This window comes from Cynoglossus semilaevis, chromosome 16 (genome assembly GCF_000523025.1).
Source record: "Cynoglossus semilaevis isolate Cse_v1.0 chromosome 16, Cse_v1.0, whole genome shotgun sequence".
Lineage (NCBI taxonomy): Eukaryota > Metazoa > Chordata > Actinopteri > Pleuronectiformes > Cynoglossidae > Cynoglossus > Cynoglossus semilaevis.
Window position 1 is genome coordinate 9,554,903 of NC_024322.1, and position 23,732 is coordinate 9,578,634.

Consider the following 23,732-nt stretch of genomic DNA (forward strand, 5'->3'; position numbering starts at 1 on the left):
TTATGAATATTTCAAAAATCACTCATATATGCCTTTTTGGTGAATTTTTTAGATAAAAAAAGAATTTGGGGAATTTTTCGGTAAAATCCTAAACGTCACCTAGGTCACAAAGTGAAAAATGATGACAATTCATGGAATTTGTTTTTTCAAAATGTTATTTTCATTTTTTGCATACTGCAATTTCTATTTTGTTGAGCACCTTGTAGTTTTTATTGTTGAATGAAACTACTTTTACTATTATAACTTCAAACCAAATGCTGTTTGTTAGACAGGTCCTTTTCATTAATTATCCTGCAATTTGATGGGATAGATGCTGTCTAATTGCAACATCATCTAATTTGATCTGATTTTGTTGACAGCACACACAGACACCTACATACGCAGTGAAAGATACACAGGATTCCTTAGTAACATAACGTGACATCCTGGGTGGCTGGACATGTACTGTACCCTCCTCAGCCCCCAACACAAATATAATTCTGACTGATTAAAGGGGCAGAAATAATGTTCGGGACTGAAGTCATGTCAGGCATAATTAGGGACAGGGTGTTGTTTAGGTGACCATTAAGGAGGCTGACTCGAGTCATGTGTTAAGTATAGAGTCATATGAAAGGCTTGACTGGCGGAATATAAACAGTGCTTCCCATTCAACAAAAGGCATCATTTATGCGTCTTATAGGAAATGAATAACCATATGACGATTTAACTGCCGTCCTAGGGCAATGCAGGCAGGAACCCGGCTTGTTGTGCAGTTCTCAGCCTGGCTGTCAGGTGATCATCACAAGACTGATGACTTAATCCTGCTCAGCTCTACAAAGCAAGAGGGAGAAACTACAAACTCCCTTAATGTGCATGTAACCAAGTGGAGAACAGCATGATTTGGCTTCGTTAGTGTTGTTTTAACCACTGTTTACATTACTGCTGAATTCAATCTGAGGATAAACCTTGCAGCTCGCCGTGATTCCACGCTATCTGCTGAAACTAATCTGCTGTAAAACTGCTCAAATTTGATCCACAAACTGATTTCTCAGGAGTGACTGGAGGAGAAGAATACTGACGGTGAGACATGATGAAGGCTTTGGGTCTAAGCCTTCTTTGTTTATTACTCTGGCCTGATTGTACACAGGCTCAGTTTCCTCGAGTGTGCTGTACAGTGGAGGGGATCGTGTCCAAGCAGTGCTGCCCAGCTCTGGGTTCAGATCCTGCCAATGTGTGTGGCTCTCTGTTGGGAAGAGGGAGCTGTACTGCAGTTCGAGTCGACAACAAACCCTGGGGAGGACCCTACAGACTGAGAAATGTTGACGACAGAGAGCGGTGGCCCACAAAATTCTTCAATCAGACATGCAGATGTACCGGTGAGTCTGACACTCACTCAGTCTCTGATTTTCAGACGTAGAAAGAAATATCTGAAATCCTAATCGCTCACACTAACAGTAGCATAAATGTGAAACCTCCTTAAATATTTGACATTTGTGCCCTGTCTCACAGGAAACTTTGCAGGTTACAACTGCGGCCAGTGTAAATTTGGCTGGACTGGTCCCAACTGTGACCAAAGGAAATCCCCTGTGGTTCGGAAGAACATCCACTCTCTGACCCCCGATGAGCTCCTGGAATTCCTCAATGCGCTGGAACTGGCCAAGAACACCATTCACCCAGATTATGTTATTGCCACCCAGCACTGGCTCGGCCTCCTGGGACCTAATGGAACTGAGCCGCAGGTGGCCAACATCTCCATCTACGACTTCTTTGTGTGGCAACATTACTATTCAGTGAGAGACACTCTTTTAGGTAAATGAGCTTCGCCACATTTCTAAAAAACAATGAATAATTAATGAAAGTAAGTTCCTGTTTAATTGTTTTTACTTAATTTTAATCTTTAAGCAACACATGTCAAGTCATGTATTTTGTGAGGAAGCAGACAACTGTACAGAAACATCATTCTAAGCTATGGATAATGTACTGAACTGTTCTGTCTTTGTGGACCACTCACCTCCCAGGTCCAGGACGTCCATTTAAAGCCATTGATTTCTCACACAAAGGCCCGGCCTTCATTACCTGGCACAGGTTTCACCTTCTGAGTCTGGAGAGAGAGCTGCAGGTACGGTCAACCCTTAAAAGAAAATAATGCACATTATTATAAGTAATTTTTCATGTGACATGATTCCAAAGTCAACGTGTGTATCATACACAATGTTACAGTTCATTTAAATCCTGAATTAGGCTCATTCCTAACTGTAAACATATTGGTCAAACAGAAAAGAAAAACAAAAGACAAAATATTAATTACATTTGAATCAAATCCCACACAGCAAGTTATATTGTTTACCTTTATAGCGCGAAAACAAATCTTTGATTGGTCTTTGATTGGTGCAGAGCTTAATGGCTGTCAAGCAGCAAAGTAAACTATTCTGAGTTTAATGCTGTAAAGTAATACTTCAATAATGTGTGTATTCTCTGCAGAGACTGACTGGGAATGAGAACTTTGCAATACCATACTGGAATTTCGCCACAGGGCAGAGCGAGTGTGACGTGTGCACTGACTCCATGCTGGGGGCCCGACAGCCCGAGAACCCATCTCTCATCAGTAACCAGTCCAGGTTCTCCAGATGGGGAGTGGTGTGTAACAGGTTAGCAGGTTATCCTGTAATTAATCATATTCAAATATATTTATTGTTTGACAGCCCTAAAAAATACATAATTGCATAAATTGGTTCAAATTTTGATTTTATCCTCAGCCTTGATGACTACAACCGCCTGGTGACTCTGTGTAACGGCACCAGCGAGGGTTTCATTCAGCGAGGGATTATGGAGCAGGGAAACATGTCTCTGCCTTCCATGGATGATGTCAGGAGCTGCCTTAGAATCCGAGAATTTGACACTTCCCCGTTTTTTACCAACTCTTCCTTCAGTTTCAGGTATGATAACCCAACACAACACTTCTTACAAACTGTTCTTCGCTGACATTAACTTGTTTTTCTAAACTCTAGAATCAGCATTTGTCTTAAAAAATTCCCGCTGATTCACTCGAAATAAAAATGTGCAGAAGTTGAACTTTAGTTTGGAGTGGATTTGTTAGCTACATCTGTTCTTCTACTCAGAAATGCACTGGAAGGTTATGATAAACCAGACGGAGAACTGGACGAATCAGTCAACAACCTTCACAACCTGGTCCACTCCATGCTCAATGGAACAAGCGCTCTGTCACACTCTGCAGCTAATGACCCAATTTTTCTGGTAAGAACCAGTTTGTCCACTTTGTAAACTGAGATGGCACAGTAGTGGGCTATCGTTCCAAAAAAATAAAAAATAATAAAATTTGTGTTGTCTGGTCGTTTAACCCGTAGGTTCTCCATGCCTTTACTGATGCCATTTTTGATGAGTGGATGCGCAGGATCCTTCCAACTAATGCCACGTTTCCAGACGAAATGGCACCCATCGGTCACAACCGGGACTACAACATGGTTCCGTTCTTCCCACCGATCACAAATGAAGAGATCTTTGTCACATCTGAACAGCTGGGATATTCTTATGCTATTGACTTAGATGGTAAGCAATATGTTCAAATTACAAGACTTTAAAACAGTGTCATTAATTATTTAAGATGATTATTATTTAAGGAAAAGTAACAGTAACTAACAGATTACTTTTTGTTAAGTAGTTAATGTACATAGCAGAAAACCAATCACAGTTTCATTTTAGTTGCATGTTAAAATCAACTATTTTTCTCTAATGACTCTTAAACCTAATTAACATAATCATTTGTCTACAAGATGAACAGAGATTTTGCTGACATTAACTTGTCTTACGAAGATATATACAGTATATTTATATATTGTATTCTTTCAGAATCAGACGGCGGAGCCAACGTGTTCGTGCTGGGCTCCACCTTGGGAGGAGTCTTCGTCGGTCTCCTGGTGCTCTGCCTGATCTTTGTGCTCTACGTGCATCAACGGAGAAAGAGTGGCTTTGAGCCGCTGATAAAGGCAGACTTCACACATAGAAAGTACACAGAGGAGGCCTAGACTTCACAGCAGCAGATAAGTAGATCAGGCTCTACCAGGAGATCGCCAAGGCAGTGTTGGTAGATCGTGAGCAATTAAAATAAAAATAAGATAACATATAAATATAATTCTGTAGTGTCTAGTAGTGACCATACACTGTACGAATGTAATCATATTATGCCATAGAGATACATGCATTTAATCACTGTGCCAGTTAACATTTCTACTTACATTTAATTATACAAGTTAATTGCTGTACTCACAGATTGTACTGTTGCTTAATTTAATTCAGCTCATCTGAAAATACCTTTTATTTTAACCTTAATGTGGGACAGATCATAAATGTCTGACACACTGTATTAGAGTGAATTCTTAAATGTTTTTTTAATCTGTACCACAAATGCAAATGTATTGGAATGTTGAGATTTATTCTCAATAAGAGCGACATAAATGCATTCATATTAATTGCACTCAAAAACATTAAGGCGTATTTGTTTACCATCTTTTTTCTGCATTTGAGTCTTTCAAATCACATATCAACCCCAACGTTATGATCAAATACATTCACAGTGAAAAAAATACTCTAAAGATTTCCTTTTTCTGAGATATGTTCTCTGACCAAAAAACTGTTTTCAGTGTTTTATTGTAAAAATATTACCATTAAAAGGTCAATGATACAAAACATAAAAAGGGCATCCAGTAAGGTCAAAGTTCATACCAAAGAAACCTTTCAAATGACACATTTTGTAATTGTCCTTCTGTGTTTTTGTTCTAGCAAAGTGGATGCAAAGAGTGAAGTAAATGGAACAAGGAAAGAAAAACAAAAAAACAAAAAACAAGCTTGACAAATATTCACCGATATATTTTAAAAAATGGCATAACAGGGACATTGCAGGCTGGATATGTAAGCTTAGCAGGCCTGCTGGTTACAGAGGCTGACGGACTCTTAGAGAACAGTGGACCTACAGACGGACTGCTTTTTGTCCACCCTCCTCAGCTGAGCCAGCCTCTCACATTCTCTAGAAGTACGCTCTGCTGAGGAGCTCTAGTGGAGCGTTCAGTCCTGTCCAGTCTCCACATATTCTCATTTCACAGGTGACTGTGGTTGGCTTCAAGCCTGTCTCTGCCGCCGACATAACCACTCAGGCTTTACAGATAAATTTAGGGAGTCTTTCTTTGCATCTCTAGTGCCCACTGTGTGCCGTTTGCTACTTCTCCCCCTAATAAGACACTCACCTTGTGCATAACAGTTATTTTAGTAAAGTCCTGTATTTTCTCATTTGATATTTTAACAACCATCAGACTTTTTTTTTTTGCAACAGTGCATTTTAAATCAGCAAAAATTTAGCAGATTAAACTTTAAATGTCACCCGATGTGGGACTAAGGAACATGAAGTGGTGACGTAGTGGATGAGGACACGTTACCTCAATGTTCCAACTTAACGGGACATAAAAATGCCTTTACTTTTCATTACAACAGCAAAGGATTAACGGTGTGTCCACTGTGGGCCACTTACAAAGACTACATAAAGGACGCTCTCCTGATGTATACAACAATAGCAGAAAGAAACAATTATTTTGCCTTTTCAAACTTTTAGGTCCGACTTCACATACAAAAGCCTTAAAGCCCTCTAACTGACTGTACAATCACCTTAGCTACATCTTATACACTGCACCTCTAAATTAAGAAAATGGAATTGACCAATTAGATTTAAATATTTGAAAACTTTTAAAGAGCATAAACTGAATCTACAGTTCAAAAAATGAAAATGAATTCAGATCAATTTTTCTTTTCCATTTAAAGTTTACAATTTTGTCAGATTCGCTTCTGTTGTTAAATTATGAGGGTTCCACTGTTTACTGGAGCTATAACAGAAGTGACAGAAGGTTCACTCCATTCATTTTTTGCAGAATTTGGGCCCAGGATTTCTTAAATCTGAAATCTAAACTTTGGGAAATAGTTTGAAACTGCGATTCAGTTTGTTCTCATGTTGAAAGACAACAATTTTTCACAGCTCTAACCAGATTCCAATGTTAACGGTAACATCTTTTTCCCAGGGTGGTAACAGTGGTACAGAGGTAGAACATTCACCAGGCTGTAACTCTGGAAAAAGACAAGCAAGGTTGGGTCAAAAAAAAAAAAGTCAAAAACTTAAGATGTGGAGTGCTCTGCTCTGTTAGTATTAACCAATGATTGTTTTTCTCCAGTTTTGCCCACGGTGCTCAATAAATATGAGGTACAATTTTAAACATAGTTATATCTGATTTAACTCTCAATTTCTCCTGAAGCATGGCACAAAGTGAATCGACATGAATTATTTTTTAACTGTAGACAAACAGTAGGTGAATCCTTAATTGGGCTTAATATTTCAACTGATGATTCTTTAATATTGTAACCCTGTGCGGTAGAAAAAAAAGAAACCTAAAAGTGAAATAATGAATGCTTTCCAAATGGAGCAAGTCTAATCACTCTGGATTAAAAACAATTTAAAAAAGCCTAAAAAACAATTTTGTGTCTCATTTTAGCGGTCTGATTTTCTGAAGAGACTTCCAACGAACTGTAAACATCTCCAAAGTCTGTAGAATATATTAAGAAGATTTAAATTTGCATAAGAATTTATGTCAAACCTCCATTGTCTCTCCCCAAGTCCACACACCCACAACACTACTGTTTCAGCATCTCAAGGGCAGCACTGGTGTCTGGACATTAACAGAGAACCGCTCCTAAAGGCAAGCCAAGAAACCAGCGTGATATGAAAATATTCTGCAGATAATACATTTGTTGCGAGGCAAAAGGAGTAGATAAAAGTGTCAGCCGTTTCCCCTATTAAGGTGTGATTCTGAAACGGCTACAGGGTGAGAGGCTGATGACCAACCCATGACCGACCGCATCTGTCATTCAAGTACCATAAAACAGCGGGTGACACCATGTGACTGTTGTAAAAATGTGACAGTGTTTAAACGAATCCATCCATTAATGGCACGAGAATTATATTAAGACATATTCAATTAAAAATACATGTTTCTGAATAACATCTCATTACTTAGATCATCATTCCCTTTTTTTGTTTAAAATAGAACATAAAACATACATAAGGAACATATTGTGCCTTTGCCATTTTGGTGCATCGTATTATCACATTCTCAACATGTTTCAACACACAAACAAGTTTTGCATTAAAAAAAATCATCAACAATCAAAAGTGCGTGTTATATTTGTCCACATTACCCTAAATCAATACCTGGCAAGTGTGCAAGAAATATATATATATATGTTTTTTCAGTCTCTGAAGCAGAGTTTGTTGAGTTGGAGCAGCATCGGTGTTAGATTAAGTGATGCTGTGAAATATCAAGTCTACGGATGGCACTGCATGATCTTTGGGATATTGAGAAATCATGATGCATGACTGCTCTCTTTTTTTATAGAGCAGTCTCAGCAAGCCTCAAGTTTTGCAGCCTGAATACTGTCTGCGTGACAGTGGATTCATTCTGCTTGAATACAAAAACTGCTAAAAAAAAGAAGGAAAATAAAACCATTGTCCATGTTTGGCCCACTGCCCCCAGCATTATCTCCACTGTCGATGTAATTCCAGGACAGAGACAGCCAACAATGTTGGCAGGGTTACAGAGGGTGTGTGGAGCACAGCAGAATCACCCACGGGCCCGCTTCGATCGGCTTTTACCACAGGGGCTTCAGTGGCAACAGTGGGGTTTGAGTCTGTGGGGCAAGCGTCTGTGCAGCCACTGCCACTGCCTGAGCCACTGCCTTCATCACCTGCAACAGCAAACAAAGGACACTATTGGTGAGCACATTACTTTTACAAAGTAATTATACTAATTACTTTGTAAAAGTATTAGTATTAGTAATTAAGTACTTATAGTTACTAGATACTTCTCTCAAAAAGAAACAAGATAAATTGCAAGAAACTGCAATACTACACTATACTGTAAAAGTAAACAGGTACCAATTTAGAAAATATATACTTTTTTGGTCCGTCAACATTTGATCACAGTTAAATACTGTACCAATAAGTTCCTGAAAAAATCGACAAAAATAAAAATTTCTCAAAAATGACTAAAAATGCACTCAGTTGACTTAAAATACTTAGCTATGTCCATTTTTGTGATTAAAATTCAGAAAAAATATACTTTTTTGTTCCGCCAACATGTGATCAATGTGTAAAATACTATACCAATAAGTTCCTGAACAAATCTTTGAAAATAAAAGTTTCTCATAAATGACTAAAAATACACTCATTTGACTTAAAATACTTAGCTATGTCCATTTTTATGGTTAAAATTCAGAAAAAATATACTTTTTTGTTACGCCAACATGTGATAAATGTGTAAAAGACTCCGCCAATAAGTTCCTGAACAAATCTTTGAAAATAAAAGTTTCTCAACAATGACTGAAAATACACTAATTTGCCTTAAAATACTTAGCTATGTCCATTTTTATGGTTAAAATTCAGAAAAAATGTACTTTTTTGTTACGCCAACATGTGATAAATGTGTAAAATACTACACCAATAAGTTCCTGAACAAATCTCCGAAAATAAAGGTTTCCCAAAAATGACTAAAAATACACTCATTTGCCTTAAAATACTTGGCTATGTCCATTTTTGTGGTTAAAATTCAGAAAAAATATACTTTTTTGGAACGCCAACATGAGATCAATGTGTAAAATACTATACCAATAAGTTCCTGAACAAATCTCCGAAAATAAAAGTTTCTCAAAAATGACTGAAAATACACTAATTTGCCTTAAAATACTTAGCTATGTCCATTTTTATGGTTAAAATTCAGAAAAAATATACTTTTTTGGAACGCCAACATGTGATCAATGTGTAAAATACTACACCAATAAGTTCCTGAACAAATCTTTGAAAATAAAAGTTTCTCATAAATGACTAAAAATACACTCATTTGACTTAAAATACTTAGCTATGTCCATTTTTGTGATTAAAATTCAGAAAAAATATACTTTTTTGTTCCGCCAACATGTGATCAATGTGTAAAATACTACACCAATAAGTTCCTGAACAAATCTCCGAAAATAAAGGTTTCTCAAAAATGACTAAAAATAACCTCATTTGCCTTAAAATACTTGGCTATGTCCATTTTTGTGGTTAAAATTCAGAAATAATGTACTTTTTTGTTACGCCAACATGTGATAAATGTGTAAAATACTACGCCAATAAGTTCCTGAACAAATCTCCGAAAATAAAAGTTTCTCAAAAATGACTGAAAATACACTAATTTGCCTTAAAATACTTAGCTATGTCCATTTTTATGGTTAAAATTCAGAAAAAATATACTTTTTTGTTCCGCCAACATGTGATCAATGTGTAAAATACTATACCAATAAGTTCCTGAACAAATCTCCGAAAATAAAGGTTTCTCAAAAATGACTAAAAATGCACTCAGTTGACTTAAAATACTTAGCTATGTCCATTTTTGTGGTTAAAATTCAGAAAAAATGTACTTTTTTGTTACGCCAACATGTGATCAATGTGTAAAATACTATACCAATAAGTTCCTGAACAAATCTTTGAAAATAAAAGTTTCTCAAAAATGACTGAAAATACACTCATTTGCCTTAAAATACTTAGCTGTCTATTTTATTTTTAATTTGCTAGAAGTAATGTTTTGTTAGCAATAGCTACACTTATGTCACATTTTTAACAAAAGATTTCCCGTCCTTGTTCTAAATGTCTGTTAACAGAAGTTATTGGTGACGCATGCTAAAAAAGCAACAAAAAAAACATTCTTCTGATGTGTCTGTGTAATTTGTAATACAGTAATATGAAGTACATTTGGGAATCGGTTTAATTCATATAAATGAAAAATAATCAGTGTTCCAAATCACGTAATGACTTACTTGAGTCTTGAAAGTAGATATCATTGCCGTTGTAGGCATTTTTCAGTTTGTTGGTCATCACCCTCAGCGCCATGATCTGCTGTCGTATAAGGGTGTCCGGACGTGTGATGTCCACTCCCACCTCAGGATTGTTGAGCTGATTAGTTAGCCCATCTTTCTGGACTTCAGGAAAATACCTTTGATGTAACAAATTATACAAAATTTGGAAGAATGTTAATGGTTTATTACACAACATTTCAGGTCATTGCTTAAGTTCTTATAATCAAAAATCTGTATACTTGTGCACTAGTGACATCGTCACAATAAACATGTGACCTTCACCTGTGGTAACCAGCTGATATGATGGAGCTTTCTCTCACGGGATAACAAGCCTCTTTGATGCATAGCTTCTCATTCAGTCGTCATGTGACGGCATTCCACAAATGTTCAGCCTTAAACGTCTGCCACCTCTAAGCTACAGTCACAAGGACTAATATACATCTGCGACCGCTTAACACAGGCAATGTTTACATTTGGTTTTAAATCACAGGAAGACTAAATCAACATGATATATTAACATAGTTTACTCATATGCAGTTAGATCAAACACTATTGACAATAGTTTTCTTAAGGATTTTGTAGCATTTGTGCAAATGTTTATGTTAAGTATTAAATCTAATAATGATGGATTGAATATGTTTCATGTATTCATGTGAAGTAAAACACAGAATGTGTCAATAAGTTTTAGAGTATAAAAACACATGTAGTAAATATACAGATACAAAACATCATGTAAAAAAACAAATCATGTATACTTAGTTGCTAGAACCCAGTCTGAGGAGCTTTTGCAAAGCTTTAACACAGTGGAAGAAAATAATCTGATTTCTAAATTCCAAGATTAGACTGACTCACAAGAGGGGAACTCAACAGACCTCTCAATAACCTTTTGTGCTGCTCTGTGTCAGCCCCGGGCTGTGATGCTTTTACCTGCCCTTGGTGTGTCCATTCCAGCACTCCTCATCACTGGCATTTCCAGAGGTCACTCTGTCCTCCACACACACCGCTTCAGGGAGGTTGGACCAAAATTTCTTGGACAGCTTCAGTTTCTCTTTTATGTCAACCACCTAGGCAAAGACAGGTTGTTTCGAGACAAACAGTAAGTGAAAAGAAAGTGTAAAATTTAAACAGTAAAAGTCTCTCCATGCATTTATTTGCATTTTTATGCACATTATAAGCACCCAGTGTATCCTTATGCTCCCCATATAAGTTAATTTGACATATACAAAGGGCTACACATTTAGCCCTGGGAGTACAAATACAGATTATACTGCAGTAAAAAGGTTTAGAACAAAACAGATTATACTGTGACACTGACTGATGGTTATTGTGTATCATAAAAATCTTAGCAGAGCAGTGTTTATTTTAATCATTCAGGAAGAAGCTAACAGCTAAATTACCAGCTCTTAAGGCTTATAAATAATGGGATTTAATCCTGGTACTTGTATATCTTAACCCCAGGCTTTAATTCAAATCCTTGTGCACCGTCTACGACGGTTTGCATCATGACAAGTGCAAGGCCGTGCAAGCTTGCAGCAATAATTTCAGCCTGAATGTCAGACTTAAATCATGTTTGCATCCCGACCATGTGACACAGTCAGATATCGTTTTCGGACCTGCGCCTGTTGAGCTCCAATCTTTCATCAAACACACAGAATTTGACATATTCCACTGAAGCTGAGGGAGAGCCTGATAGCAGCAGGTTGGGCCATTATCTTTTTCCGTCTTACTCGCTGTTGGCTTACGGGAAATTGTGGAGACCTGAGCAAAACATGAAAGGTGCTGTACTGAGTGTGAGATGCTGCTGTAGGCCCCGACAGTGCTTTTGATGTGTTAATCCTTGCACACCGATGCCAAAGCACTTCAGCAGCTCTGATACTGCCCAGAGGGTCAAGGCTGCACTGAATGCAAGAGATTCACTGGCAATGTTTGACTTACACATTAATGTTAGTTTAAAAAAAGAAAGAAAGAAAGAAAAATAGTCAAATTGAAAAAAACAAAAACGTTTTTCTTTCACAACAGTTACATTTGATCTAAAACTTGCTGTTCAAAAGCTGAATGAAGATTTGATCTGTTTTACTATATAAACCATCAACAACAAAAATAAATATTGACAGTGTTATTTAACTGTCTACGAAAACATTAAAAAAAACCAGGAATCCCAACAACAAATGACAAAATAAGACAAAGGGATGCCTGAAGTAGATTTAAACATTTTAACTTTCTACACTAGAAACATTAGAACATATTTTAGTGGGAAAAAATTCATTGCGCATTGCCCATGAATAAATGATACAACCGCAACAAGCTACACAACGTGCAATTTCCCATAATGCACACTAGATGGCAGTATGTCTTTGAGAAAATGGGAGGCAAGCGGTTGTTGTAAAATAAATTGCAGAGAGGAAGTGTTTTTATGGGCACAATGAACCTTTCTAATTGTCACAGAGGATGAGAACATCAACACAGTGATGAAAACACTCAAATTAATAGAAGTCATGTTACTATAGACAAATATGGAGAGAGAGGAAAGAGAGAGAGTTTTACTCATGGGTGATGTAAGTCAGGGAAGAGAAACGCATGTAGAGCAAAGGTCCTCATTATTATCAATTACCCATGACTGACAAGCCTGATGTTCTCATGGCTAATCAGGGTGACACGCCCTTCAACCTACGTCAGAATATAACACTTGTCTGCAGATGCTGATGCCAATGGTTTCAGCGATTAAAGCTAATGAGTGTGATCTAAGCATTTCTTAGCAACATTTAAAAAGGGAGGTTTCCCCACAGAGCGTTCACATCAGTGTTCTGTTCCTTAAGATATGTTTCATCTGTATCTTAATAATGGAAAATAATTATTCAGTGTCAGAACAGGTAGAAATATTTGCAAAGCCACTAATGATTCAAAGCCTCTTATATAATGTATACCATTGTTATTCTCAACTTGTTGACGAGCTGTTTGACAAATGTCAGACACTCGAAAACTTTGCAGGGTCACAGGTAAAGTGAATGGTGGCTAAAGGTTAGCAGGATAATCTGTGAATATCTTAAGGTTGTGCAAAAATGACAGAGTTCCTCATAACATAAGAATTAGCCTGAAACATGACTAGAAGTTAGCACAATAGGGTCCACCTGAGTATTAGCCTACAATGTAGCAGAAATGGCAAAATGTTAAAAATATACATTACATATTATTAAGCTAAATAACAGCTACTTGTTTGCTGAAGGACAGTTATGTATAAAGTCTTCAAAACTACCCAAAATCTCAGGATCATATTTTCCAGGGATGAAAATATTATGATATGACTACATAATTCATAATATAATTTATACTTAATTCCTTAGTTAAATAGTTTAGCAAAAATAAATTTAAGAAATGAAAAAAACAAAACAAGCCAAATGAACAGAAAAACAGAAACTTTTTATAAAATATTTTCCTCCCAGACCCATCGATGTAAAACTTAAAAACTTTTAATTGGCTGCGAGCCACTTATGAAATGATGAAAAACCTTTTTTTTTCTTTTCTTCACAGAACCAGAATTTCACCCTGGAAATAATTAGACCCTTATTTAATTGAATAAGTCGAGCAGAATAGTTCTGACTTGTCAGAATTTCTTTAACATAAAAAACCCTTTTTCTACAGCATATCTGCTCTGTGGTATTTATATTCTAACAAATTATAACTTTAATCAGAGCGTAATTGTCTTGTCAATTTCCTGTGACATCATCAGAGTGTAATGTTGTGTGAAAATGATGATGAAGCCTCATCTCTGTTCTTGGCCTTGCTATCTCGCTCTGCTGTGTTCATTTTCATCATGTACTGTATGGTCCACGTCTCTCAAATGGAATGATGTTCCGTATCTATGGTGTATATCGTAATGCTATTGTAGAATATACTGACAATTATTTTTCCAATGTCATTTTTGTATGAAATGTGAGTAGTATTCAATGGAAAAGTTGACGCTTTTATTTGTTAATCTTCCTTTTTGTCCACTGCAGTTCCAGAGTGTGTGTTGATCTCTGAAGGTGGACCACAGTCAAGTGGGGCTGTTTGCTAAAAGAGCTGAGCAAAGCCAACTTTGCTGGGTACTAGTTTAGAAAGAGAATGATTCAACATTTAATTCCCTAATGGCTATGTACAGAGGCAGAGCGGTTTATGTGGAATTCACTGAAAATAAACTGCATCGGTCAGGTTTATTGTGGTGAAACAAACTCCGTGTAAGTAACTTTAAAATTATTGCTGGTTTTGGCCGTTCCACAGAGGTTTGCTGACAGTAAAAAGAACCCGACTGGGTTTAAAGATGCTTGTTTAAGGCAGATAGATGATTTCTGAATACACATCATCAGTTTAGACCTTGAAGAGTGAAAACTGCAGTAAGGTGGAATTTTGCCCTCCATTCTTCCCCTGCCTTCTCTTCTGCCTTTTTCTCAGAAGCTATATATTACTTCATTGTGTTTCTCCCTCCTCACCAACACTCTCATCTGATCCCTCCCTGGTCTTTCTTCCCGTTGCCTCAGTTCTAAGTGAAAGTGATAGTTTCATGGCCAGCTGACCCGTGACTCCAGACTGCAATGGGCTTCCTAAATGAGCTCTGTAAATACAAAGCCTCTGGTCTTTTTCTTACCACTGTGACATAAGGAGCAGCGTGTCCTCCATCATTGTCCAGCTGCTCCTGCATTTGTCTCTCCGTCGACCGTTTTACATCGACACCAACGACTGTTCCAAATAACAACGCGCTGCATCGTACTTCTCAACTATCCCGGGTTCATCCTGACTTTTGACCAGTTTGAAATGGGAGTACATCCAGCTTTCTAAACTGAACCAAACTTTAAACCAGTCAGCTCCAAGTCAAAGAAGTCTTATGCTGTGTAGTACTGACCAATATTCTGCTCCTTCAGTACTGCAAAAAAAAGTGCGAATTGGAGACAGACTGAATTTTACATACAATATGAATATAGTAGTATAATATAAATAATTATTTTATTATTATTTATTTTTTTTCTTTTCAAAATTTTGTGACAGGAGCACCTGACCAAGAAAACACCTAAGACGAACCAAGATTTACCTGCCAGCCCTATTTTGAGGCTGCCATGCAGTAAAGGTACATGCAGTAGATGACCCAAACTGCTATAGCCTTAAGAAAAAAACTTATTTGATAGTGCAGGGTGGAACGGCTCACAAAAAACCAAATTGTGGAAAATTAATTTCCTGTTTCTACATTTAAAGTGATATTCAGGAAATTTCTCTTTTTAAATGCTGAAGACAAATACAGTTGTGATACTTTTTTTTTCTCTCCTGGTCTGATCCCAGCACAGGACTGTACTTTGACCACCAGTTGTTAGATGCCCTTTCCTATTCCCAGATTAAAAGCTGACGTGTCACTGGCTTTGAAGCCGCAGTTGCACTCCAGGCGACAGCATCATGTCAGGAGCCTGAGCTCTTATCAGCTGCTGGGACGCTGCCTGGTGTGCTATCTGCCTTTCATGAAAAAAGGAAATGCCGCGTGTGGCCACAGACTATCTCTCCAACTTTTCTATTGAGAAACACATGGCTCCTGCTGACAGCACTGCCTGAGCTGAGTGTTCACTGTCTCCCCTGACTCTTCTGTCAGCTGGTAAATGTCCCCGTCTCTCTGTGTCTCGCCTCAAAAAAAAAAAAAAACATCTGTTTTGGTTTTTCTGTCCGTGACAGTTAAAATATTTCTTTTCGAGGACCTATCCGGGGGATGCTGTTTGACACACAGATCATCCTTCTGGAGCGAGTCGGAGCTAAACGAGTGCATGTTCAATCTAATCATAGACTCGGCAGCAGGTCTTACCACTAAACCACGAGGAGCAGACAACTCCTCGATCAACTTATTTTCCCTGGCAACCGCTCCTCCTGTCTGCGTTAAAATAGTTTTTCATTTGATACGAACGCAGTATTCTTCCTGCATCTCAATTACAGAGGTCAGAGAGTCAGCGCTGCTCATACTGAGATGTTGGCCCCCACCATGAGTCTCTCTCTGACCAGTGACCACTTTGGGGACAGACCAAATAGTTTCTCACAAGCTGGTAGGGCACAGTAAGAATAACTCTGCCTCTTCATCACATTCTTTCACGACATTTATTGTTGACCGAGCCAATCCTAAAAACTAATACACTCTTCTGGTCTGGGAGCAGCAGCAGCAGCAGCAGCAGACGGAGCTCCAGCAGATCAACTGCCACAGTGTCGGGTATCAGAGGGGAGAGGCCCCCAGGGGTGTAGATCCCCGGACGTGGCCATTTAATCTGGTGTCTAACACTAGCAGCCCTTATTGAATCAGAGCTATCAATAAACAGCATATTCTCTCAATCAAAGACCTGTCATCTGCCTTTACAGCTCTTTAAGCCTGAAAAAAATACGAGACACTGGGATTATATAGTCTTGTCTAAAGCCCCACTGAGTGAATCATCCTCTGTGATAATGTTTTAAGCAGCGGTCGTCCCCACTCTGTCATGTCTCCTCTGACCTTGTCTGAAAAGGTGACTGGTTGGGCCCTGCTGCACAGAGCAGGTAACTAACCAGAGTGAATATAGATGTGGTCTGCTCTCATCCAATCAATATCCATCAACAGAGGGCAAAGGCAAATATGTTTCCCCTCTGTGGTTTCACACAGATGAGAATGAGAAGACCATTCATCATGTGCATTAGAGATGGCGTTTACAGATGTCACATCTATTTAACATTCGTCTTAGGCTGGTTTCTGCACGTGACTCCACCTAACCATCAACAAATACTGATGACAAAGAACAACAACAACAACAACAACAACAAAAATCAAACTCTCTGATATAAAACTTTCCACTCTTTGGTTTCAGTAAAGGCAGGTATGAAGTGATGACTTCACAGTGTCTCCCCAGCCTCAGCTTTATAAACGAATGCCCCACAATTGGTCTGTACTTTAAAATCGAGTTTATTTGCCCCATCTTCTAAGACCAACAGGAAGCCTCACTAAAAAAAAAAGCCTTTTCTCGTCCTCTATTTTCATCATTTCCTCCAGGGTGATTTATTACAGGTTGCCAAATTTAGCGTGTGTCTCGTCACCTTTGTGACCCTGTCGGTTATAACAGTTGCAGTGGCGTTAAATGCTAAATGCTACAGATTTGTATTCTTATTTTCTGTTTCTGAACAAACACAAAAATATGAAGTTTATTCCAATCTTTTTTAATTCTCATATTCTCCTTCTGCCAATATAGTCACATTTGGAAAAAAAAAAACTTATCTTGAGCCAGATTTCAGAAATAAAGTGATTAGATACTGGTTTCATTTCCAATCATTTAAAAGTGTTTAGATACTGGTTTCATTTCCAATCATTGTAGAAAATATTTAGTATTTATAAATAGTATAATATTATTTTTACATAATATTGATTCATACAATTTCTCCTACATTATATATATGTATATATATGTATATATATATATACACACACACACACACACATTATACTAGTGGTTCTCAAAATGGGGGGCGGACCCCCTTAATATTAATTTCAATATTTTTTTTACATTTACATTTATGCATTTGGCAGACACTTTTACACGAAGCAACTTACTGCATGCTAACCGCTACACTATGGAACCACATTATTAACCAGCAGTGGGAAAATACACCAAATAAAATACACTTCACCTCAAAAAATAATACACTTATTTCGTTGAAAGAGGACAATGTAACAATATAGAAACTATAGTATTAAACTATCGTATCAATTCATTACAGCTGTGAATTTGTAGTTGTGGGATAAGGACAAAGATCCTGCCTATGTAAATAAGGTTGCAGACAAAAAATGGTAGCTACTGCAGCCATAGTGGTTGCAGTAGCTACTACATATGTGCATGAATCTTCTTCATGACTTGCAGATACTGTATGCAGACAATTACATTTCCCTCATTGATGTTGTAGTTTCCAGTGTCATGGGAAGCAGCATCTTAGGAGCCCATCTAGCCTGAGTTGTGTTCAGCACCACCTTCTGGCCTAGTTACTTGTGAATTATTGCTTGTAAAAAAGAGGTCATAAATAACAATAAAAACATAGTAAGCTGACAGCTGTCTGTGGCTGTTCTTCTACAGATGGTGATGAACCAAAGCAAATCCTGGTGAAAGAACAGCACAGCAACCACCTCGCAAACTAGGAGCGGTTTGATGATATGACAGTTCCGTGCCACATCAGTCCTCCACTGTGTGGCTGCGCTCCATGTGCTCATTATAAATCCGTTTTTAGCGGTACTCCATGGGCCGTTGCACTTTGGTACACCCTAAAGTGGCGGCGCCCTCCTTGTTGGCCCTGATTACGATCGATTGTCTCCAGCCCAGGTCTGTCAGAGCAGAATTTCACAGGTTGATTTACCGCGGACATCTCGACAAACCATCAGTCGGGGCAGTGTATATATCTTTCTAACATCTCGCTGACAGTGCTGTCAGTGACAACATTGCTACTGGAGAACGGATGTGAGCAGAAGTTCCTGTGCTACTTCAGAATATTTCTTTTTGTAGCTGAGGTTCCAATAAGTGAAAATGCTTTGAGATCCATCCCAGTGGCAGCAAATAAACACAAATCATGCATATTTATTACTCGTCAAAGCTGGGTTTGAAACAGGTTCCCTACAGAAACGATGTACAGTGTGTTGACGCAAAGAAACAATACGTTATATTTGATTAGCTGCCACTCTGTCTGAGTATGTTGTCACATTTACCTTTGATCCCACGCTACACCAAGACGATGCTGAAAATTGAGTTAAAATCCTTCAGTTCTGAGACGCCCTGAAGGCATAACTTTATTTTTAACTTTCCTCAGTCTCTTTGACTGAGATAGAAGGAATATTTTACTGTTAACTTAGTGCGACTCCCTCAGTCTGTATGTCTTTCTGTCTGACACCAACCACCCTGCATCTAAATAGAACGGAGGTCAGGCCAAAACCTAGCAGTTGGAGGAAGAACGATCACAGTGACACTTTCATTGTCCTAGGAAAAAGTTGGGATGCAGCCCTGCTCACAGTCAAAACCCTCACTGTTGGTCATTTTGCTGAAGAAGGTTGTTGGTGTGAATTCTTGTGTGAAAAGTAAAAGTCATTTACACTTCTTCGAGCTCTTTTGAAATAAAAAAAATACATTTTTTTTGTTATGTTTAAGATTTGAAATTATTGTAGTCTTGTTTGTCATTACATTTTACTTAAAAATAAACATAATGATGTATTCAAAAAATAACTTATTTCCCTGTTGGACATTTAAACTGAGGCCAAGGTTTTTTAAATTAAAATAATGTTAAATGAAAAGAGGAGTTTTATTTTTTTAAGACACTTTTGCAAGTAAATACATAAAATTGAAACTTACACAGATGAAAACTAGTGGATTAATTTGTTCGTTTCACTGTATTCTATTACAGCTCCTTGACAACAAAAGCTAATCTTAGCTGACAAGTGATGTATATCCTGTATTGGTAACAGGTCCATTGCTGGGCTACATATATAAACAAACAAACATTTCCAATCATATTTACAGCCTTAGTTAAATTAGAGAGTGCAAATTAGAATCTGCAACTGAATTAGACTGGAGGAGAGAACAGAAATACTGAAAGAAAACACAGTGAAAGATCTTATGAAAGACAAACCAACAACTTCATGCTAGGAGGTAACAGTGCAGCAAATAAAATATGTTTTTTTAACATCACCAGTGTGGAAGGTTTTCTCCATACTGTATATAATCTGGTCTTTTCCCCTGAGTGATAAATGCCTATTTAGTATTTACATGCACACAGTGTACACGGATGCAAGTCACAATCGGTGCTCCCCCCCAACTAAAGGGCCCAGAACCATTTACAAAGTCCTATGTAAACCTCACCGTTAGACGATAGGGTTTATCATGGAGGGAGAAATTTATCACACAGTGATCCCACTGTGAGGAAAAATGACAGAATATTGATGAAACGCTGGTGAGTGTGTGCTTGTGATTTGCCCAGGGCTACAACAAGAGAAGTTTGAAAAAGGGGAGATGATTAAAGGGAAGTTCTGCTCTGTGGAGAACAGAGCAATCATTGGCAGGCCCGGTCTCTCCCTGCTGCTCCTTGTTCCCTCGAGAGGAGAGCAGCCTAGAGTGTAATGGGGCCAATGTGCCTCATTAATGCGTTGACAGATATGAAAAGAAATGGAGCCTTTATGGCTCCGGCATCAGCTCGCAGTAAAAAAAGGCAATGTATGAAAAAGCGTTTTAGTATTAGCATTGTGTCTTTTGGTTGGCTTGGCCCAGAGAACATTACTTTAAAAAGGAGGCTACTAATGATAAACTTAGGCAAAGAGAAAGAAAGGGGAAACTCAAACCCATTTTTAAGGTACTGAGCAAAATATATCTCAATTTCACAGCCAGTTCTCAGTCCTCTCTTTCCTTAATAAAGTGTGACATTAAATTTTGTAATAAGTTCTAACTACAAAAGATAACACAATCTGCAAACGTGGTTTTAACTCAGCCACATGCAGAGCTTGTACATGTTATAGATGAGATTAAAAAAAAAAATCAGCTTTGTCCAGTGCATTCACGTTCAGCTCTGCAGCCCAGACAGGGTTGGTGTGTGTGGTACTCTAAAATCTGAGAGATGTAAACCTTTGCGTTACTATGAGCGTCAGCTCCAACCTGTTATGACTCCTGTGTGCCTGCTCGTTGATAACTACTAAGTGAGAAAATAGATCTTAACAGCTGAAACACTTCAATATGCATATTCTAAAAACAAGATCCAGTTAACATGCAGCCTCAGGTCTCGTGTTCTCTGTGACCTTTTGTTTAAATGTGAACGCTCTTGTTCCATCATTTGTTTTCAGACAACTGCAGGGAAATTTCACTTTGAATTAGTTGAAGTAAAAAAAAAAAAAGAAAAGAAAAAAAAGAGAAAAGAAATCACACTCCCTGCTAAGTTTGAAACAAAGTGGTGTAAAATGCAGACACTTCTCATTCTCTGCAAAAAACAAAAAGGTTTAACATAACATCAGATTTTCACTTGGAAAATCTCATAGGAATAAATTAGAGGGTTTGGTGGATCTGCTGCCTAATATAGATTACCAATCTGCGTTTCTGTGTCACAGGAATGGAAGCATAAAAACAAAGTGACTATACATGTGAAAACGAAAACTACGTATAATCGAGACCAAGTTCCTCATAGTCCTGAAATGTATTCTTAGCAGGTCATTAATGGACTTTCATTTGATTTTTTTTTTTTAAACCACAAACTCACACAACGTCAGATCAATAAAAGCATACACGGTTTTCACACTTCTGATATACAGTAGACGAGAGTCAGTCATTAGAAAGTGGCTACAGACCATTCTGCTCAGTGCTACTCTAAGATTAGATCTGTTCAGGACAAAAAATAAGATATTAGTGCAAATGATATTATTGATAATTAATGCAAATCAAATTTATATTAAAAAAAGCTTAAGGTTTTTGGCAGTTATGACAAACAATAGCCCAAGTAGCATAGGCTAAATATATTAGCAAAACAGGCTAACAAAGTATGGTTCTTATTCCGCATCACTGAATCCATTTGACTTTTCATCCTACTGTATGAATAGCTATTTGGTTTATTAAGGTGGAGCCGTGTCCACCAAGAATCCCCACTTTTTCTTCTTCAGCTGCGTCCATCTCACTCTCACTCTTGCTTCCTCACCTATTTTTCCTACATCTATGAATCCATCATTGTCTCTTCCTGTCTAGCAGCATCATCTCCAAAATTCTCTGTACATCACATTCATCCACTACTGTATCTCTTCTTAGCTTGTGTCCAAACCATCTTAATCTCTCAAACGTTTTCATCCCAAAACTTTGTCGTTAAACTTGCTTACCATCCTCACTCATCATGTCATGACAGATACTCAGCAATTAGGCTGGTGACGTTCTAAACATATACTGAAATCCTAAAACATCATTTAAATGACTTCTGCCGATGCCTAATGAGTTCACGCTCGTATGAAAAGATCTAATTGCTGCTCTGATTACCTCAGAATGAGAGCTTTTTATTTATGACCGGGTCGTCGTTCCCTGGTGCTGTGTTTCCATGTTCAAACATCACTTCACAACTGGGTTCATTTACACTGTCAATTTTGACTTTGAGTCTTATTCTGAGTCTTACGACCACACTGTAAGTAAGTTTTAGTCCAAGTCCTGCCGATAGCAAATAACAAATTATTAATACATTTGGTCCACAGTAGATTTTGAGTTTTAATGATGATTGACAGCTGCCATGTGTTGTTTTATAACTCGGTTATGATCAGTGCTGAGGTGAAAGAGCTCTTACTCAGTCCTGTACCTTTAAGGATTTTCACCTTCTATTTTCTTTTGTATTATTTTCAGGGTTTCTGGTGAAGCTGGGAGGTGGGGTGGGGGGTACATCATGAACACTAAGTCTGTCAGAATAAAAACTCAGACATCCACACACTCACACTAGACCTGGAATCAAACCAGCAATCTGGTCACAGTCTTGTTGTAAGGCAAGAACACCAACCACTCAGCCAAGTACTGTACATTATATGACAGACGGAATGCAACGAAGGCAGGTTGAAGGAAAACGAGGAATAAAAGCTAAGACTGCAGAGCAGCAAATGATGCATGAAAACATCGTCTTAGTGAAGAGCTCTGTGTCTGTGCATTAACCTGATGATATCCAGTGTCAATCAGCTGCTCACTCAACTATTTCATTTTGTGTCACCTTTTCCCTCGAAATTAGTTTTAGCTCTGTTAACTAAAGCTGTTAAAGCTGCTAACAAGCTCCACTCTAAGCAGCATCGAGGTGAAAAGCACCGAAAACTCATCATTAAACCGGTTTTTATTTTTTTCTTTTCTTTTTTTTCTTAACAGAAACGATAGAGACAAAGAAAATGATGTAATATCCTTTAGTCTGACTGGAAACTCCTCTCTAAATTTGTGTGTGTGATCAAGTCATGTGCTGAGAGCACCTCTCTGAGATGACTCTTTACTGTGAGCAGCAGTGAGCTGATTTAAAACAGGGTCTTTACTCCTCACTTTGTAGTGTGGGACTGTTAGAAAATAAAAAAAATAAATAAATAAACTGAACTGGCAGCTGAGAGCTTTCTTAAACGCTTCTCTTAGATCTTCATTCTGCGATGCACACTACACCTGCTCTTTTTGAGATGTCTTTTTGAACCGTCTCCAAGAAGCATCTGAACCTGTTAAAAGGTGTCACACTCGAGTATCAGGCACGGCTGCATAAAAACGCTACTCTTTGTTTCGCCCTGATGAAAGTGTTGATCAAAACATGTCTAATCTCATAGCAAACATTAACCTTAATAGGTAACTGGCTGGTGAGTTAATACACTTTTTGTATTCACACCTTCCTTTCCTCTGCCTATTCCTGTCCTGCCTGTCTCCTTGACAAAACGCTGCCTGTGTATTTCGTGTGAAGTGAGAAGTACACATTGCTTTAACCACACCTGCAAACACAAAGAGAGACAGATGTGTGATGAAAAGCAGGCGCTGCCACACATACGGTTTATTTTTGTCACTCGTAAGAAGAGACATTGAACTCCTTCCCTGCTGACAGTTAAACACAAGGGGACACTCGTTTTTTTTTATCATTTTTTAATAAGACAAAGTAATCTGCTAGTTGTTTGTTACCACAGCACAGCATAAAAAAACTCTCTCTACCTTAGTATCATTTTTAAATATTATTTCTAATTTCTATCTTAGATGCTGCTGTAAATATATTTTATTTATTTTATAGAAATATGTCTGCACATGCACCGCAGTCTAGTCTAGTACCCAGGGTGTGTCCGACCTTCTCTGTCATGTTAG

At 37.9% G+C, this 23,732-nt stretch overlaps 2 protein-coding genes across 2 annotated transcripts in view; one reads left to right on the forward strand and one right to left on the reverse strand.

Annotated features, from left to right (window-relative positions):
- The first annotated feature begins 47 nt into the window (after window positions 1-47).
- dct (dopachrome tautomerase) lies at window positions 48-5,168 on the forward strand. The gene is made up of 8 exons (XM_008328537.3): window positions 48-1,355; window positions 1,489-1,788; window positions 1,998-2,098; window positions 2,461-2,627; window positions 2,736-2,915; window positions 3,099-3,234; window positions 3,345-3,546; window positions 3,847-5,168. The coding sequence occupies exons 1-8, from the start codon at window positions 1,067-1,069 to the stop codon at window positions 4,020-4,022; spliced, it is 1,551 nt and encodes a 516-aa protein (XP_008326759.1). The 5' UTR covers window positions 48-1,066; the 3' UTR covers window positions 4,023-5,168.
- Window positions 5,169-5,305: 137 nt separating this feature from the next.
- gpc6b (glypican 6b) overlaps window positions 5,306-23,732 on the reverse strand; it is an 84,737-nt gene continuing 66,310 nt past the window's right edge. Inside the window, exons 7-9 of the mRNA XM_008328538.2 lie at window positions 10,849-10,985; window positions 9,883-10,058; window positions 5,306-7,776 (exon numbers count right to left, since the gene is read on the reverse strand). Coding sequence (XP_008326760.1) covers window positions 7,568-7,776; window positions 9,883-10,058; window positions 10,849-10,985 — 522 coding nt within the window. The 3' untranslated portion in view covers window positions 5,306-7,567. The remainder of the gene's footprint in view (window positions 7,777-9,882; window positions 10,059-10,848; window positions 10,986-23,732) is intronic.